At 52.5% G+C, this 18,907-nt stretch overlaps 2 protein-coding genes across 5 annotated transcripts; both read left to right on the plus strand.

The window, feature by feature from the left end:
* The first annotated feature begins 4,717 nt into the window (after window positions 1-4,717).
* PCGF1 (polycomb group ring finger 1) lies at window positions 4,718-7,619 on the plus strand. Of its 4 annotated transcripts, none has more exons than XM_036764002.1 (9): window positions 4,718-4,815; window positions 5,245-5,350; window positions 5,556-5,708; window positions 6,040-6,111; window positions 6,195-6,321; window positions 6,617-6,650; window positions 6,981-7,067; window positions 7,196-7,276; window positions 7,489-7,619. In XM_036764002.1, the coding sequence occupies exons 1-9, from the start codon at window positions 4,723-4,725 to the stop codon at window positions 7,534-7,536; spliced, it is 801 nt and encodes a 266-aa protein (XP_036619897.1). In that variant the 5' UTR covers window positions 4,718-4,722; the 3' UTR covers window positions 7,537-7,619. The 4 variants fall into 4 exon arrangements, with proteins under 4 accessions (XP_036619897.1, XP_036619898.1, XP_036619895.1 ...); XM_036764003.1 differs by having other exon boundaries at window positions 6,216-6,321; XM_036764000.1 differs by lacking the exon at window positions 7,489-7,619 and having other exon boundaries at window positions 7,196-7,470.
* Window positions 7,620-15,107: 7,488 nt separating this feature from the next.
* LBX2 (ladybird homeobox 2) lies at window positions 15,108-17,831 on the plus strand. The gene is made up of 2 exons (XM_036762528.1): window positions 15,108-15,417; window positions 17,437-17,831. Exons 1-2 carry the CDS (start codon window positions 15,108-15,110, stop codon window positions 17,829-17,831), a joined length of 705 nt encoding a protein of 234 aa, XP_036618423.1.
* The last annotated feature ends 1,076 nt before the right edge of the window (window positions 17,832-18,907 follow it).

An 18,907-nucleotide genomic window follows, 5' to 3' on the forward strand; every position in this document is an offset into this window, starting at 1 on the left:
AAGTCAATCCATGAGAAACATGCTTATAAGCACCTAGAAGAATCATTGCTAATTATTTGGAGTAGAGTAGAAGTTTTGTAGCTTGCTTATTTTCCCTTAATTGCTTTTAAAAATTCACATGGTAAGAGAAAAAAAGGGTGGAAAGGTATGATGCCAAGGTCTAAAACAGTTTTAATGCTGAAGAGAGGATCCTAGGGGTAATAGCAAGCCCTTGGAGCTTATTGGATGTGTATATCACAGATTGGTGCTATAGAAAAAAAATCTGTATGGAGGTGTAACAATTCAGCTAGCAGCTGTAGGGGTGTAAGACCCAACAAGACCAGCAACAAGAGCTGCCAGCACAGGTTCTTTGATCTGCTTTACTAAGGGAAGTAACTTTAAGGGGTTAACAATTTTACTTTAATCCAACATACAAATATCATTCACTTAGTTCAGGAGGAAAAGCCAGCAACCTGAACTTCAGAGCAAATACAAATAAATTACAAACATCAATAGACAGACCTTGTCTGATTCAAATCTCAATTCATAGTTACCAGGGTTTAACAAAGTCCCACCACCTGGGTTTACAAGCTGGGGCTCTTAATGGCTGCCCAGAGTCTCCAAGTCACACACCACTTTTCCAGTGAGTGAGAGCCCCAGACATAATGCTGACCTTTGAGTTTTTATACCCTATTTAGGGCTTGAAGGATTCATACCTAATCAGCAAAAGGGTGTGAGCCTGGGGCTTAGTATCTAGTTAGCAAAAGGGTGTGGGCCTGGGCCTTTGCACCTAGTAAGGTTTAATCAAAGGCATTTGATTACTTTAGCATTTCTAAAAGAGTAAAAAAAGTCCCACCTTAATTACCAATAAAGGAGGATGGGACTAGAATAGGGAGAGACTTGCAGAGAGACCAATAGGAAATTATATCATTATTTGGGCAAGAGGAGACAAGGATTGAACCAGGGTAATCAATGTGTGAGTGGAGCAAAAGGGACATACAGGAGAGGTGCTATAGAGTTAGTAATGCCAAGATTCAGCAAGTGATTGGATATGAAGTGAAGAGCAGTGAAGCCATATAGATTTTGGACCTAGGTGACTAGAAGAATGGTGATGTCCTCCACAATAATAGGAAAGTTTGTAAGAGAAATGGGTTTAAAGGGAAAGATGAATTCTCTTTTTGATATGGCGAATTTGTGATGCCTATGCATATACAGTTCAACGTGTCCAGTCAGCTGTTGGTGCTGTAGTACTAGAGCTCAGGAGAGAGATTGGGACAGAGACGAAGACACCTAGAGAGATCCATCCGAGGGTCAGCTGCACAGATAAGATTAAACTCACAGGAGTTGAGGATGTAACAAAGAGGAAGAGAAGGGAAAGGAATGGAAGATAGAAAAGCCCAAGACAGAGCCTTGGGATAAACCCAAAATTGATGTTAAAACCTGGATGATAAGATAAGCCAGCAAACAGGGAGAGAACCAAGAGAAAACATTGCCACAAAAACCCAGAAAGGAGAGAGTATCTAGGAGGAAAGGGTGATCAATGGTACTACAGAAAGGTCAAGAAGGATGAGGATTGAGAAAGGTAGGTTTGACAGTTAAGGCATCACAGGTACTGAATGTTGGGAAAGTAACAATAAACAAGCTTGGCCCTAAAGATACGTGAGAAGACACCTGCAGTTTCTTTGCAAAGGTAAGAGACCACAGACATGGCACATTGCATATAACATGTATTTTCAATATGTTGGTTTTATTGAGCTTGTTTTCTAACTTTTTTATTATAAGGGATGGCATTTTGGAAGGATATAGTGAAAAATGTAGGTGATGTAAAAACATATTTTAAAAATAGAGATCACACAGAGAGATGCTTGGTAACCTTGATTATATTTTGATAAAAGTATAGTCAAGGTCCTTAAATGAGAAGAGGGGCAGTGCCCTGGCAGGTTTGAGAGGATTAAGTTTGGAACACTATGGTGAATGGGATAGAGGATCAATCGGGGAAGAGTAAAAAGATTGCCTTGCTACATTTAGAATCCAGTTGAAATTAGATATCAGATTTGTAGTGGACATAGTGGGCACCGTGGCATGATTTCCTCCAGCTCGGTTCAGAACACCTAAGTAGTAACAAAGGCAGAGATAGATGGTAGGGAATAATCCAGCCTTAGGGCTGGAAAGGTTTGAGCAGTAGAACAAATGAACAAGGAATTGAAGAGGATAGTGAAGAAGTTCCACTAGGGACTGAGAAGAGGGGAGGGTGTAGCAAGAGTAGGGGTGAGGGCCTGGGAAAGTCCTGAGGGGCAGAGGCGAGAGTTACAGGTATTAACTCCGTTTTTACAAATGAGAAAACAGGCTGAGAGAGAGGGAAATAGCTGGTTCAAAGTCACATAGTTCACGGCAGGGTTGGGGCTCCAATGTAGGCCTCTTAATTTCCAATCTAATGGTCTTTCCACCACATCTCGTGCCTTTGTTCATGAGGTTTCCCCTGCTTAGAATGCCTGCCTTGTTTTCCCTGCTGATCCTACTCTTGGTTACCCTCGAAGGTGACAGGTAGGTGGCAAGGTGGGTAGAGAGCTGAATATGGAATCAAGACCTAAGTTTGAATCCCACTTTAGACATAGCTAATCTACATGACCCTGGGCAAGTCACTTAACCTCTTCTGCCTCATTTTCCTCATCTGTAAAATGGGGACAATGGCAGCACATATGTGAGGATAAAAAGGTATTTGCAACGCGCTTTGCACAACGCTGGCTATCATAACTACTTGTGTTATACAGTGTAGCTGACTTTGAGGTTATTTGTGTCTGTCTTGTCTCTCCAACTATATGGTAAGCTTCTTGAAAACATGGCTTGGATTTTTTATTTCTGAGGGATAGTGTGTGTCTTACGTCTGTGAATGCTCATGTGTCTCTGTGTATTTCTGAGCATATGTTTGCAAATGTGGGTATATCAGTCTGTTGGTATCTGCCTGCTGTGTGTGTATGTGGGCATCCCTGACTGCGTGTGAGTTTATGGATCTGCATGTCCGTCACTATGTGATGTTAGTATGCAGTGAATGGGTGTAGTGTTGTCTCTGTGTGTGGTATGTCTGGGTCTGGGATGTATATGTAGTGTCTGTCAAGTTTCTGTGCTATTCGACTATAAAGGGGCACAGGAGGATTGTACAGTATATATCTGGGTGTGGTGTGAGCATGGAGGGGGTGCTGGGTGTGTCTGTGGGGTGTATCCATGTGTGGGTGGTGTCTGCTGTGTGCCCTCTGTGGAGGGGGTGCTCAATGTGTCTTGTGTGGGGTGTATCCATTCACGTGTGGGTGGTGTCTGTTTGCTGTGTGCCCTCTGTCCCTTCATCACCTCCTCCCCCGCCCCCTTCAGCATCTGCTCTGCATTAGCTTGTCCCAGGCCTCGGCAGGCGCCAATGATTAAATCACCATCATTAAGCTGGGCCTGCCCCCCAGCAGCAGGGGGATGGGGGGATCACTGCCAACCCCCCATGGGCCCCTCCCCTCAGAGATGTCCGAAGAGACTTCCAAAGACAATCCCCAAGAGACTCAGATTCCCTCAGAGAGAAGAGGTGTGTGTGTGTGGGGGGGGGAGTTAGAAATGGAGAGGAGGGAGGGGTTTATAGATGGGGGAAACAAAGCGGAACAACCTAAGGGGAAACGCTGAGATGAGTCACTGATGAAAATGGGAGGGTGCTATATAGCCAGAGGCAGAACAATGGGGTGGGTGGTCGCTGAGAGGAGTCACTACTAAGTATGGGCTATCACCGAAGGACAAGACAGGGAGACCCAGAGGGAGATGCACTCAGGGGAACAATGGAGTGATCCCCGAGGCTGGGGTTTGCGCCTCGTTCTGAATTAGCTAAGGGCTGGCACCGTTTTGGATGTGCCTTTAAGTTTTGTGCCTTTCTCTATATAGCCCCTACTCCTGCTTAGCACAGTGCCTGGCACACAGTCGGCGCTTAATAAATGCTTGTTGATTCGACCTTAGACTCCTAGAGGAATCTAGGCGAGGTAGGGAGCATCAGTGACGGGAGGGGGAGGTCGCTGGGGAGGGGGAACCTCTCGGGTGGCCCCTGACAGGGGTGTGTCACATGGTAAGATCCCTTCGGGGGCGATGCTGAAGCTAGCAGAGGAGGGGCCGGGGGAGGTCCGCCAGGGGATCGGGAGAGGAAGGGCACACAGGAGCTACGGCTGCGCCCCGAGCGTCCAGGATTTGACAGTGGTCGAGCGCGGCCAGTCTGCGGCCCCGGAGGGGCCCCGTTTCGGGCGCAGACGTTCGGGAGGCGGCCTCCTACCTACGACCCTGCCCGCCCCGGGAGATGCTCCCCGGGAGATGCTCCCCGCGAGACACCCCCGTCGCCCCCTGACAGACCCGGCTCGGCTGGGGAGGACACCCGCGGGGAGCTGCTGGAAAAGAGGACGCGGGTGCTCTCCTCCCCAGCCGCGGCTGCCGCCCGAAGACTCAGGCACTGCGGCCTCCGCGGGCTCTGGCTCGGGGTTGCTGGGATTCGGCCTTGCTAAGAGAGCGGGGCCGCTACAAGCCCCCTCGGCAGCAATGACGCCAAGTGGGGCGGGGCTAGGGGCGGGACGAGCTCAGGTGAGCACACGGGAGAGAGGGGCGGGGAACCATGGGGCGGGGTCCTGGGCAGGGAAGCCAATCAGAAAAGGCACAGGCCCCCCGTTGCCTAGAGACAGGCCCCGCCCAGCAGGCGGCACCGGAAGTGGCTGGCCGGGCTCAGCCTTTAAGATGGCGTCTCCTCAGGGGGGCCCGATGGCGATCGCGATGCGGCTGCGGAACCAGCTTCAGTCGGTGTACAAGATGGACCCGCTGCGGAACGAGGTATGGAGGTGGCGGGCTGGAGATGCCGGGCGGCGCGGAAAACCGAGGCCCTGGAGCCGGTGGGCTACTGGGCAGCTGGCTCGATGCCCAATGCGCTTGCGCTGCGGCCGGGTACCGGACGCGCGTGCGTGGGTTTAGAAAGGGGGCGCCCCCCCCCCCCCCGTAGGACGCATGCGCGCCGCGCCCCCTTCGCTCGCCCCCCTCCGTGGGCCGAGAGCCGGGGCTGCGCGCGGAGCCCCCTGCTGGGCGGAGGACACCTTAGCCCGGGTGTGGAGCACCGTCCCCCCATCCTCTTAGTCCCCAAGGGTCTGATGAGGGGGACGGGGGCGGGGGGAGAACGACACAGAACGGGAGGTCATTGTTGGGCTGCCTCCGGTCGGCTGTCGGGGTGGTCACTTAGAAAGTCAGTGATGGTCAGTTTGGCTGCAGGAGGAAGTCCGAGTGAAGATCAAGGACCTGAACGAGCATATCGTCTGCTGTCTGTGCGCCGGCTACTTTGTGGATGCCACGACCATCACGGAATGTCTGCACACCTGTGAGGGTCCTCCCTACCTCCCCTCCCCTCCCCACCCCGTGCCCTCCATGAAGGAGTCAGCCCATCCGAAGCCCAGGGAGCCCGTCGGATGGCGCTCGGTTGGGGCCCGACCCTTCTTCATGCTCCTGGGCCTCTCCCCCACCACCCCTTTACCTGGGTGAGGGAGGGAGGAGGGCTGCAAGGTGTGTGGCCTCTCTCCCCCCAGTCTGTAAGAGTTGCATAGTGAAGTACCTGCAGACCAGCAAATACTGCCCCATGTGCAACATAAAGATTCATGAGACTCAACCGCTGCTCAACCTCAAACTGGATCGGGTCATGCAGGATATCGTGTACAAGCTGGTGCCAGGCCTGCAGGACAGTGAGTGTTCCGCCCCGGCCCCCCCCTCCCAAAAGCGCCAGGAATCTGGATTCACTCCCAGATTTCCCACTGCAAGCTTGGGCAAGTTTTGTTCCCACCTCAGGGTCTCTGTGTGCCCCTGTGGAAAATGAGGGAGCTGAGCCAATTAATCTCTAAAGACCCTCCAGCTCTGACTTGTTATGATTCCAAAGCTCCCAAAGAGCCAGCAGGACAGTGACATACTTAATCCCTACCTGAATGTGAAAAGTTAAGGGTGGTGGCCAGAAATGGACAGGGACTAAGAAGGTCTAACATATCTTTCTCCCTTTCCTCACCCTCCCCTCCATTCTAGGTGAAGAGAAAAGGATACGAGAATTCTATCAGTCTCGTGGCCTGGACCGAGTCACCCAACCCGCTGGGGAAGGTAAATATAGCCTAAAGAAAAAAAACCATCTCTGTCCCCAGAGTTTTTCATCTTTCATCTCAGGACTTACTCCCATGTAATAGTCATCACCATGTTTCTCCTAGAACCAGCCCCAGGTACCCTTGGTCTCCCCTACAACAGCTTTGACCATTCAAAAGCCCACTATTACCGTTATGATGAGCAGCTCAGCCTATGCCTAGAAAAATTAAGGTGAGAGGTCTGATAGGGGGTGGGGGTGAGGCATGAATCAATCATGCCTGCTGTGTGCCTAGGGAAGACTATCTAGTCCAAGGTGATGGCCTGTCCCAAGTTTAGTGCAGAGTGGGGAGGGGGAAGGTAAACCAGCTGATGCTCCCTACCCTACCTAGGAGGTGAGTCCATACAAAAGATTTGAGGGGGAGGGGAGATACCAGAAAAGGGGGGGGGGGCTTTGGGAATGATAGGGACAGGGCATGTGGTAGAAAGATACCTGACCATTGTCTTTGCTCCCCCTTTCCCACAACAGCTCTGGCAAAGACAAAAATAAAAGCATTTTACAGGTAAGGGGGCTGAGAGGGAGGTCTCCATATTCTTCCCATGTAAATAAGTAACCTAATAACAACCCCCTTAGTGTCACTTCTTACTCATATAATAATAATAGCAGCTCCCATTTCTAGATCACTTGGTTTGTAAAATACTTTCCTCCCAGTAATCCTGGAGGTAGTTATAAAGGCATCCCCATTACACAAATGAGGACACTGGAGGCTCTGAGAAGGGGAGGGATTTGCCCAAGGTCACACAACTGTCAAGTGGCAGAGCTGGGATTTGAACTTTGACTTTTTGACTTGGGGCCATTGCTCTTTCTTTGTCTCCCCGTCTCTTCCTTTCAGCATAAGTTCGTCCGTTGTTCCGTCCGAGCCGAAGTTCGACACCTCCGGAGGGTCTTGTGTAGACGTCTGATGCTCAACCCCCAACATGTGAGTTAGACTGTCCCAGGAAGACGCTCTAAAGGGGATGGAGGGAGGGAGGTCTGAGGGATGGAGAGGAAAGGGCTGCTTGTCCCAGCGTCACCAGGACCCTCTCGTCTCCTCCCTCCCCTGTCCAGGTACAGCTCCTGTTTGACAATGAAGTTCTCCCAGATCACATGACCATGAAACAGCTTTGGCTTTCTCGATGGTTTGGCAAGGTGGGGAAGAGAAGGTTTGGGGGAATGAGGAACTGGAATGAAGTGGCGGTTGTAGGAGGAAATTGGTTGGAGAAAAAAGGGTGGTTGGTTCAGGGAAAGTGTGAAGGTAAATAGGCTGAGAATGGAGGAGTGAAGGTGTGATATGATGGTGGAATAAAAGGGCATATATATAGAGAAGGTATAACAACCCTCCCCCTCTTCTCTTCCTCTAGCCCGCACCCCTGCTCTTGCATTACAGTGTGAAGGAAAAAAGGAGGTAGAAGCTGGCCTCCCTCCCCCACCCCAGATATTTATGTGAGACCCACAGCGGCTTTATTTTTGAAATAAAAGCTGAAAAAGCACCTTTGGCTGCTTCTTGAATTCTTCTTTCTTCCTCTTCCCATCCCTCCCCTTCACCTGACATTGCTTCTCTCTCTCTTCCCTTTCCCTCCCCTTCCCACCCCTCAACCTCCCGTTATTCAGCAAATCCCAGTGACTTCTGCTGGACCCAAAGTGGGAGGAGTTGAGTGGCCATTGAGGGATCAGTGAGAGGTAACTAGGACTCCTTAGCAGGCCTAAGACAGAATGGTGGAGGCTGGGACCAGGGACCAGGGTCCTGCTAAAATGACCTAGCATTAGAGAAACAAACTTGGAGGAAAGTCAGAGAGCCTGCAGGGTAAGGTGAGAGACTGTGTCCAGGTGAAAGGGGACCCAGCCTTAGGTGGAATGAAGCCCTGAAGAACAGGGAAAAGCTGAGGTGATCAGCAAGGGGTCAATAGGGTTTTTTTTTGAGGGGGGGAGGGCAAGTGCATGACCTGGAGAGTCATTTGTCAGGAACCTGGGGATCAGAGTCTGATACTTAAAAGATCCCTGTTCCCATGCCCAAGGCCAGTCATCCCCACCCCCATGCCCTTCAGAGATGCTTCTACCACAGGCTCAGACCTCCAGTCTGGATCTTCTTTGTGTCTTTCATCAACAGGGGGTGGGAAAGGTTTGGCCAAGCTCTTGCTTTGGCAGCTGCTCCCTCTCTTCTGCCACTGATTCAGACCAGCTGTAGGGTCAGCTGGGCCCCCGATTCTACCAGCTTCCCTTATTCCCCTACTAACAAGTACCCCCATTGCATATCTTCACCTCAGGAGCTGGGGGTGGCCCTCACTGTGATCCGGTCCCAGGGTTCTTGGGGAACAGCTCCTTTGGGGTCCAGGTTTGGTCAAATGAATGGCAACCAGGGTCTGAGCAGGAAGAGAACTTTTCTCTGGAGCCCTAGCCACATGTCCTGTACACTGTTCTCCTGCTCTGGTAAGAAGGCTGAGAGAGCCCTGGTTGCTGTCTGTCCTCAGCTCTCTGCCTTCCTTCTCCACCCCACCCCCCAGCTGTTCCCAGCTGTCAGGGATGAAGGTGACTCTTCCCCCTCCCTTACCCTCCCCCTAGTGTCCCCAAAGGACTAAAAAGTAAAAGCTCACGTAACATATATGGACATATGCACTGTGTTATGGAAAGAATCCTGGATTCAGGGTTCTGGGAGAACCTATTCAAGTTCTGGTCTTGCCTGAAATAACCTGGGTCCAATCACTTCCCATTTTTCTGGGCCTCATTTTCCCCATATGTAACAGCTAATGTTTATAGAACATTTTTAAGGTTTGCAAAGTACTTTGCCTATTTCATTTGATGTATGTAATTAGAGGGTCTGACTCAGCCTCCCTAGCTCCAAAAAGGTACATACCAGGCACTTGGGGTACATGCCATCTGATGCAGATTTGCAAACTCCAAATTCAGAGCATGACATTTCTAGGCCTCAGTTTCATCCCTCACTACTGGTGCTCCCCCTATTTCAAGTGAAATTTATGTTTTATACATACATATATATATATATATATACACACACATACATACATGCATACATACATACACATAACATTTGGACAGCAAATCTAAACCTAAAAGGTTTACAAAATAAGTAGTGCCGCTGCTATTCCAGACTCCCACGTATTCCACATCTGGTGGAAACAGCTCAGAGAAGGAAGATGACTCGCCCAGAGTCACAGTAAGTGGCAGAGCTAAATCCAGCCTTCCTAATGTGTTTTATACTACCTGTCCCAAGTCTTGAAAGTATAGCGAAAAAGGGGGGAGAGGGAAAAAATGGATGAGGAAACAAGGCTAGGAGTGAGGCTTTTCTAAGGTACAGCCCAAGCCAAGCCTTGACCTTGACATGAATTGTTCCCCAATACCTATAACATGAAGGGATGAGGCCATATCCACTTTCAGTTGAATTCATCCCAAACCCCAGAGGAATATAGAAAAGTGAATAACTGGTGGTGGGCACAAAGTGGTTTAGGAAATATCGACAAGTTGTATGTGTAGAGGCAGAGTTGTGGGGTCAATGGTGGATCAATGGTGGTTTGCTGTGAACAGTTGTGAGGTATAGGTAGGGTCAGTGATCAAGTGTTTAGGTGTCCATTGATGGGGTGTGGAGAGGTGAGGATGAGAGTTGAGGTCTCAAGGAGAAGGCAGATGTATGAGACCCCATATATATGTGTGGAGCATCAATGTTGTAGGGGTCTGTGACCAGATTGGAGGGGGTGCCTTGGTACCTCATGGGAAGTCTGTTAAAGATGTTTGAGGACCGGGGCAGACTCAGTGACAGGGTAGGGATCCAGAATTGGATATTGAGGTCATTGAAGACTCAGCCACAGGCTGTGAGGTCAGTGGGTGTAATGTGTGCATGGGGTTAGTGTGTGGCTCAGTAATGGGGTATCTGTGAGAGGTCATGGAACAAGTTTGTCCTAGTGGTCACAGGAGATGAAGGGGTTTTCAGTGATGAAGTTCATGGAATATGTGTCATAAGGTATTGGGGGGGATCAGTGACCAAACGTATGGTCAGTGAACATACCGACCAGGGAATGGAGTGGAGTGTGGTAGGGGGTGGGGGTGGGGTTGGGGGAGTGATGAGTGTCAGGTTCTGGGAGGATCTTCAGTTGGTTTCATTGCTTGCCCTCTCCCCTAGTGGAGAGACCTTCTCAGTTTCCCATGGTGAGGGGGGGAAGTGACCTCTGGGCCCAGAGGTTTAATCTCCCTCATTAATCACTCACCCCTCTCTCCTCCCCCAGCTCCTTCCCCCAGCATCCAATGGATCCAATTTCTCTCAGGCTCCCTGATCTGGGGCCAGCAAGAGGCTGGGGGTGGGGGGGGTCTGCCTGAGAAATCCCTTCAGTGGCCCCTCACTAGTCCCAGGGGAAACTCACTCTTGAAAAACTGGGGACCTCCCTTTCTGTGTGAGCTGTAGGGATGTGTCTGACTCTGTGACTATCTCCCCATCTTGTGTCTGCTCTATCTTCTTTCTCTGGTCTTTCTTTGCTGTTGTGTCTGTGACTGTCTTTGTCACTCATTTTCTGTGTGTCTCCCCTCTTTTATCTTTCTCTCTCTCTCTGTCTCTTTGTTGATGTCTCTGTTGGTCGCCTGTTTCTGTATGAACCCCTCTATCACAAAAATGCCTCTGTCATATCTGTGTATGTTTCTAGTCTGTGTCTTGATTTCTCTTTCATTGCATGACTATGCCTTCCCAGGTGTCTCTCATTGTTGGGGTTAGGTTGTTTTTTTTAAGTGTTTCTCTTTTCTCCCCCATCCCCTAATCCAAATCCCATCACCATCTTCTCAGTCTCTGCATCTCCACCCCCCTCCACCTCCCCCACCCCAGGGACAGCCTAACCCCATTACCTGAGACAGGCATTGAGAGGGGGAGGGGAAGAGAGGAATGGGATGAGAGGAAATGGGGATGGGGCTCTGAGACAGAAAGAAAGAAAGAAAAAGAGAAAATGCAGGAGTCCTCAGCTTTCAACCCAGTTCCAGTGTGGGGTCACAGATGTGAGTTTGCCTTAGACTCAGGTGGTCATACCACTTAAGTCCTCCCTTCCTTGCCCTCCGGCCATTGGTTATCACATCTTAGACTCTTATACTGGGGAACCATGCCTCCCCATCAGATTCAGGGCCAGATGTCACCCCTTAGACCTGAGAGGACTCCCCAGCATGCCTGAGATCTCTCAGGACAGGCATAGGGAGAGAGTTCAGGGAGAAGCATTCAGTAGGAAAAAGAGACGCACAGCAGGGAGGTCTGAAATTAAGACCCAGGTAAGGAGGAATAATGGAAGGAAGGGGAAAAAATAGAGAAGGGGAGGAAGGGGAGCTTGTGAGCAAAGGAGGGTGAGACAGACCTATGACAATGCCATAGGCAGACGTGGTGTTGTGTTGGTTTGGTTTGGTTTTTTAATTGTCTTGTCCATTCTAGGTACAGTATTTAACAGTTGTGTTGTGAATGTGTATGTATGAGTTGTGGGTCTATATTTCTTGTGCTTGGTGAGTTCCGTGCTGTGCCTATGTGAGTTATGTGTTATGTGTCTTGGCCTCTCTAGGAAGGCTCCATAAGAAGGGAATACAGGAATAAGCGTTGGAGCTGGGAGGAGGGGCACATGGAGCCTCTCCTGGGATGCACTTTAATTACAGATTAAGTGAAACAACATCGATGGGACAGACATTGATTTGAGCGAAGAAAGGCAGCTCCCAGCTCAGCCTGGGGAGGGGGGGGGAAGGGGAGTGTCTCCCCCCCCCAAATAACCAATTGAGAGGCTCTTGAATCACTTTAGCCAGCCTTCACACTTGGGTCCTTTCTGATCTTTGACCGTTAGTCGATCACCAGTGTGCAAGTGTCTGTCTGTAATTGCGCAATTGTGTCTGTATGATTGTGCGTCTGTGTTTGCAGGTATCGCTTCCTTTGTGTCTGTATACGTACCTCTGAGTGTGCTCAGCTTTCAGTGTGTAGTCTTTGAGGTGTTTACTGAACTGACGGGCTCTTCAAAATTAACACTGTCCAGAGTGTCCCGGGTCCTACTCAGTCCCTGTCCCTGTGTTTCTGTTCTGGGCCAAAAGCAAACCAGGCTCTTACCTGGGGATCTCAGCTCCGTCCAACGCAGCCCAGGCTCCTTCCTTTCTCTGAGAGGGGAGAAAGAAGTGGAAGGAACGAGGGATACAAACCCATCTAACACACAGTCATGCACTCTGTCCCCAAAATGGGCAGAAGAGGATGGATGGAGGCCACTAATAAAACAATCGGGGAAGAGGCGGGAGAAGGTGAAAAGGAAATGGAGGGAGTCGACAGACACAGAGAGCCAGCGATAGGGGCAACAGCGGCGAAACAGCCGGCTAGACAGTTTCTTTAATGCGCTAGTTTTTCGGAGGGGGAGGGGGCTCAGAGACTCAAAGAAACAAAAGCCTTCTCCGAGACCAGGACGAACGGTGACGGTGAGTCTAAACCGTGGGGATTGAAGGGAACGCTTCAGTTTGTCAGTGTCCAAATCTGCTTATCCCCTCCTACAGGAAGTGCTGAGGCTCCGACCGTTTGCATGGGGTAGCTCGGACCACAGCGTGTGGGGCATTTTTGGTTTTGTATGATTGTGAATGTAACTGTTGGTGTGTGCATGGAAGAGCTAGAGATTGTCTTTTCTAGCGGGTTGCCTCGGCCCTGTAGGTGAGCAATGGGGCGTCTGGGAAGGAGGCTTATGTGATTCAGACAGACCCCCGAGGGACTCTGAGACCCTGCTGGGCCGAAGCTGGGCCAAGGGGCTGCCAGCCCTCGGTGTCCCCGAACCATTTCCAGAGGTCTATTAAGATTCCGTCGTAATTCGCCTGAGCCGGGTCTTTGCTAGGTGGATCGCAGCAGTAGTTCATGCCCTAGTGACGGCCCACAGATGATGAGCGGGGAGTTCGTGTGTGTGTGTCCATCTCCCCGGGTTTGCTGTGTTCCAGGTGTCTTTCTGTATATCTATGCTATTTTTATTTTTTTCCAACGTATGTGCGGTAACATGTGTGAGTCTCCCTCGGGGGATAGCTAGTAAGGTTCCAGAGTCCCTGAGGCACTGGGATTGACTCCAGCCTTGGGGCTCTGACTAGGTCTCCGACCCATAGCCCTGGAGATGTACGGGGTCAGCTCCTGCCGTTTAAGGGAGGACCCGACATTTCTCGTCTATCTATCCAAGCTCTCTGAAGTGCTAAGCTGACCGGAGGATCTCCCATTCATGGTAGAGGCTGAGTGAGATAGACAGGCACTGACAGAAATGCGGACTGAACCTCACCTTTGGCCATGGGGTTGTGCGCGTCTCTGTTCTTGCTTTTGTCCATGCCCCTTTAAATCAGTGGGTTTCTGAAGTGGTGGCGGCGGCGGTGGTGGTGGTGCAGCATATAGACCGTTCCGCTAGGTCCCTCTTCCAGCACCCAGTCCACCACTTCGTCCTTCACCTACTTGTTCCGTTTTTTGATACTCTCAGTTGGTCCCATACCTGTCCCCGTGCGATCCGATAGATCTTGAGCCCCAGGTCTTGAGACAGCCCAGAAGAGAAGTCAGAATCCTCCTGGAAGTCAAGCCTGCAGCCTCCTGAGCTCCCAAGGAGCCAATTCAGAAAGCTGGGGTTAGGGGAAGAGGAGACGGGTACTCTGGAGTACTACGAGACTGGGAAATGGGGTTGAAGGAACAAGGAATAGGAAACAGAAAAAGAAGAGGCGGAGGTCCGAGGGCAGGGGAACTGGGGGGAGCTGCTGGGCCTGGGGCCAGAGCAGTGAAGAGAGTGGAATTGAAAAGAATGGGACTAGTAGTACTAAGGGAAGGGTATGGACTAGGCCGAGGTACTGAGGCTTCCCGGAAGCCAGCGGTTTCTATCCCTCACCTGAGTCCTCCACTAGGCTTCCCTGCCCCCACCCCACCCCCTTCGCTGCCCTGTGGCTCAGATCATTCCGAGCAACCTCCGTCCCAGGGGCCCCAGAGAGAGAAGGCTGTAGGGCTCGGTAATGGCTGGATCCTCGAGGCCTCCGCTATTCGCCCGGCCCAGCCACCGTAGGTCTGCGGAATCTGAGCAGTTCCCCAGCCCCACACCCCCGCATCCCTAATCACTTCCAGCCGCCGCAGTCACCCCCATCCCCTTTGGACCCATCCTCTCTATGGCGCTGGGGAGGAGGGTAGATCAGGAGGACTGGGTTCATGGAAGAGCAGGGCCTGAGCCAGGAGAGGGAGGCAGGCAGACACAGCTGCCCCCTAGGTCCAGTCACAGCTGGATCCAGCCCCCTCTTCCCTCACAGCTGGTTTCAACGCGCCCCCCCCCCTTTCCACCCACGAACTCTAGCGCTGGGAACTTTTAAAAGCCCTTGAGGCTGCGGGGGGAAAACCCCTTTTATTGCCCGCCGTTTTATGGGCCAGAGAGGCTGCTCCCATTACGGGTCGGGGGCCCAGGCTGGACAGCGGCGAGGGGCACAGTAGGGGGGGACAGGGTCTGGCAATTAAGGGACAAGGACGAGGGTCGTAAGAATAAAGAGGCTGATTGGAAAGGGGCAGGAGAAAAGAGCGGGTGGGCTCGGTGGTCGCCACCAGAGCAGGAATCAGAAGAGGGCCAGTGAGTGGGTACATTCGGGCTAGCGCACTGTGTCCTGTGCTGTGAGGGCGCTCGAACCAGGAGGTCACTTCCTCAGTCCGTGTCAGGGTCATCTGGGCCTTAGCCTGAGGAGGGCAGACGATCAGACGAGCTGGGGGACCCTTGAGGCGGGGGTGGGTCTGGAGAAAGGATAAGAAGCCCCCGAACTCTGGGGCCGCCACAAGCTCCGCCCCCCCCCTCCCCACCCAGTTGCTGCCTCCGGCCCTAAGGCCCTTTAAGGCAGAGCTAAGGCTCCGCTGGCGGGCGTAGGGCGGCACGGACTGAGTCGCCAGACTAAGGCAAAGAGGCTTCAGGCTTGTCCAGCGCGGTCTTCTGGGCACAGACCGGGGCCCCGGGGGGCGGCACGGGGCGTTCCCGGGCCCCGGGGCCCGGAGCATGAGCCGATGCGCAGAGGAGGTGGGGGAGGAGGAGGAACAGGCGGTGGCGCTGTGCTGGCGGCCCCGGCAGCGGGGACCCCTTGTCCCGGGGGCCCCGACATGACCTCGGCCCAGGAGTCCGGGGCGCTGCCTGCCGCCTCCAATAAACCGCTGACGCCCTTCAGCATAGCTGACATCCTGGGTCCGCCAGTCCGCCCGGCCCCAGCCCCAGCCCCCGTGCCCGCCCAGGACCCTACTTCGCCTCTCTGCGCGCTAGAAGAGTTGGCCAGTAAGACCTTTCGCAGGCTCGACGGCAGTGTGTTGCAGGCGGCCGAAGGTACACGGTCAGACGCTTGGCTGGGGTTGCAGTTAGAGGGAGGCAGGCGGGAGGGGGCTTTGGGTTCTTAAACTGCTGAGCTCCTTACTGTGCACCACTGCTACAGCCTCCCCCTCCGATTCCTACTTCCTTCTTTCCTCTCCCTTCCCCTCTTTCTGCACCGTTTCCTCTTATATGCCCATTCCCGAATCCTCTTTCTTCCTCTTCCTCATCATCTCCCTCCCGATTTCCCTTTTTCTCCAGACCTCCTTTCCCCTTCTCCTTTACCCCATTTTCCTCCTCTCTCTTTCTTTTGGTCTCCCTTCTCTCCTGACGTCCACTTTTCCTTCGATTACAGTTTTTTCTTTCTTTCCCTGGGATTCCCCTGTCCCTTCCCCGTCCGACCCCTTTTTTGTCGTTCTGTGTTTTTTCTTCCTCTTGCTTTCCTTTTTTCCCCCTCTGGTGCCCCGTCTTTCATTCACTGCCTCCCTTTTAACCGGCTCCCCTTCTCCAACACCCTTCTCCTCTCTCCTGAGTCCGGCTCCTTCGAAAACTTGGGCCACGAAGTGCCTCCTCCTGGGTCAGCTCGAGTTGCCAAGGGCACTGTCCGAGGCTGCCTTTTCCTTTCCCCTTGTGTTTCTGAGATCTGTCCAGGACATCTTCAGGTCTTACTATTTCCTTCCTTTAGCGGGCCGAGGTCTGTGTTCGACCAGTCTGAGCTGGTCGCGCTCCTCTCTAGGCAGTTCCGACCCGCGGAGAATGCGCTCCCGCCCATACGCTCCCCCGCGCGCATACACGCACACACACAACCGCACAATCGCAACCACAATAAACCAAGGGAGGATAATCAGATGTTGAGACTGGAGGATTGATTGCTACTCTTACTCTACACATTGCGATGGAAATGATAGAGATTCTGTCAGGCTAAGAAAGACAAAGGGACAGAAACAGAGACAGACGAGGAAGAGTGAGGAAGCAAGAGATCCAACCCAGTTCGGGATCCGCCTTCACCTCTTCCCAGGCTTGCAGGGTTCAGAAGCTTCAGGCTCATCTCTCCCCTGCTGTGTTTGTGTCTCCAAGGCTCCAGCCCCTGCAGCGGCCCGTTTGGCTATCCGGAGGTGGAGGAGGGGCACGAGAAAGGTGTGAGCCAAGCCTTTGGGACAGTAAGGGTACCCGGCAAAGGGCCCGAAATCCCAGGGAAAGATCCCTAAGGGCTGGGGGAGATGTCGTAGGAGTAGGTCCCTAGTCTCTACCTTTTCACTCATCTGGCCGCTGAAGCCCCCACCAGTCCTGAAGCCCAGATCAACCCCATCCTCTAGTCCCTGTCCTCTCTGTCTTCTCCCACATCTCTCTACCCCATGAAACTTCTTTCCTTTCCACAATCTTCTGTACCTCCAATACCCTGCCCCCATCTCCCTGTTCCCTTAGTTGCCTACCTCTGTTCTCTCAATTCCCTACCTCTTCGTGTCCCCCTCCTTAACCCTAACTCTGCCCCAGTCCCTCAGTCCTTCTCAGCCCTTACACTCCCCTGACCTCTGTCTCAGTCATCCCAGACACCCCAATCAATCAAACCATCAACAAGTCTTCTCTGTGAATTCACCCGACCCTCTCCTCCCCACTCCCGCCATGCACTCAGCCCTGTGCTGGGAGGAAATCGGGGAAGAGCAGTTCCCGCTCTGAACCTGCTGGCTCCTGGGGTTGCTTACAGCCTACTACTTCCAGGGGCCTTGAGTTACCTACCCCAAATGCTTGACCTAAATGACCCTTGCCTTAGCCTTCTTGCCTCGGCTCTGACCTTGCCCGGTTCTCCTTGCCCATAGGGAATTCACAAATCACCTCCTGTTTCCTAGCTTTCAACTCTGCCCACCCGAAGGGATCTAGGGAATTCCCCGAACTCTGAGCCAGGTTCAGCCTTGTTGTTGTAGAGAAGTCCACAGTCCACTCCAATGGCCCAAATCCTGCCGCAAGGCCGGCCTGTTTGCTCTCGGGGAGGTCCAGTTCCAGGCTTGATCATACCCTTCGTCCTTCCTGTTACCGCAGGTCGGGAGGCACTGAGCCCGCTAAGCCCCAGGCCTGGGACCCGCAGGCGTCGGAAGTCGCGTACTGCGTTCACTGCGCAGCAGGTGCTGGAGTTGGAGAGGCGCTTCGTCTTCCAGAAGTACCTGGCTCCAGCCGAGAGGGACGGACTGGCAGCTCGGCTGGGCCTGGCCAATGCCCAAGTCATCACTTGGTTCCAAAACCGCCGGGCCAAGCTCAAGAGAGACGTGGAGGAGATGAAGGCGGACGTGGCCTCCTTGCGTTCTCTGCCGCCCGCAGCTCTCCGCCGGCTGAGCCTCTCTCTACCAGAATCAGGCTCCAAGCCTTCCGCCGACCCAGAACCCAGCCCTGACCCTGGGCCCCAGCTTTCAGACGAGGAGATTCAGGTGGATGATTGAAGAAAAATCTGGCCCTGGCTCTGGGGACTTGCGGACTCTATGGTCAGACTCTATCGCCAGACTCCGTCGCGACGCTTTTACCCACTGGGCCAGCTCGGCGGGTCCAGGTCCCTGATAGACTTCTACTGCCCGGTTTGCCGACTTACTCCCACACCGTTCTCCTTCAATTCATTGACCCTACCCCAGCCTTTATACTATCCAATCCTCCCATTCTCTGCCGTCTTTCCGTCCCAGACTAACTGGATCACCCGACCTCTCCCCCATTTATTCCTATTGGGGGGGGGGGGGGCTTGACCCTGCATGGGTTCATCCTGCCATTCCCCATTGTCCCTGGCTCTCAATCATTACACAAGTCTCCCCACTCCTCCTTTTTTCCAGTCCCGGGGACTTACGTATGGGTCCCAGACACATCTATGAAGCTAGTTTTTGTTTTTTGTTTTTTTACTCCCCACTCATGTGCTTCTGGGATGTCCCGGCTTTCTCACTTTTTTTTGGAAAATCTAGGAGTCTCGGATACTGTTACTCCCTGCTCCCCTTTTTCCAGTCCCAGGGACTTACATAGGGATCCCAGATACATCTATGAAGCTAGCTGTTTTTTCTTTCTTTCTTTTTTAACTCCCCACTATGTGCTTCTGGGATGTCTCGAGTTTCTCACTTTTTTGGAATACCTAGGAGTCTCAGTGTTCCTCCTTATCCCAAGAGCCTCCCCGGTTCACATTGTCTATTCGCTCTCGTTTTCTCTATCCTAGTCCGAGACAGACACTATACCGCCCAATCTCCCCAGTCCCCACTCTTCAAGGCTGAGGGATCCCTCTGGCGCCAGACGCTGCCTCTCCCCCCCGAACTTCCCCCCTCCTTCTGAACCCTAGTGCCCTTTAGCCCCCACAGACTTCACCTATCCTGTCCCCTCTCTTCCTTTTAAGGACCCCTTCTAGCGTACATTTCGTTTTCTGTAATGCCCTAATCAGATCCTGGTCTATACCCCTGCCTCTGCCGGGAGGCTTCTCCTAGCAATGACTGTTGCTCAGGGGGTGGACAGCGAGCCAGCGTAAACTGGGTCTCCTCTGCCTACTATA

Source organism: Trichosurus vulpecula, chromosome 6, assembly GCF_011100635.1.
Source record: "Trichosurus vulpecula isolate mTriVul1 chromosome 6, mTriVul1.pri, whole genome shotgun sequence".
Classification (NCBI taxonomy): domain Eukaryota; kingdom Metazoa; phylum Chordata; class Mammalia; order Diprotodontia; family Phalangeridae; genus Trichosurus; species Trichosurus vulpecula.

Bases quoted from the DNA above. Each gene is read 5' to 3' on its own strand.
- PCGF1 (XM_036764000.1), top strand. From the start codon at position 4,723: ATGGCGTCTCCTCAGGGGGGCCCGATGGCGATCGCGATGCGGCTGCGG. The intron at 5,351-5,555 runs GTGAGGGTCCTC...CTCTCCCCCCAG, and splicing joins CACGGAATGTCTGCACACCT to TCTGTAAGAGTTGCATAGTG. The intron at 7,068-7,195 runs GTGAGTTAGACT...TCCCCTGTCCAG, and splicing joins TGATGCTCAACCCCCAACAT to GTACAGCTCCTGTTTGACAA.
- LBX2 (XM_036762528.1), top strand. From the start codon at position 15,108: ATGCGCAGAGGAGGTGGGGGAGGAGGAGGAACAGGCGGTGGCGCTGTG. The intron at 15,418-17,436 runs GTACACGGTCAG...CTGTTACCGCAG, and splicing joins TGTGTTGCAGGCGGCCGAAG to GTCGGGAGGCACTGAGCCCG.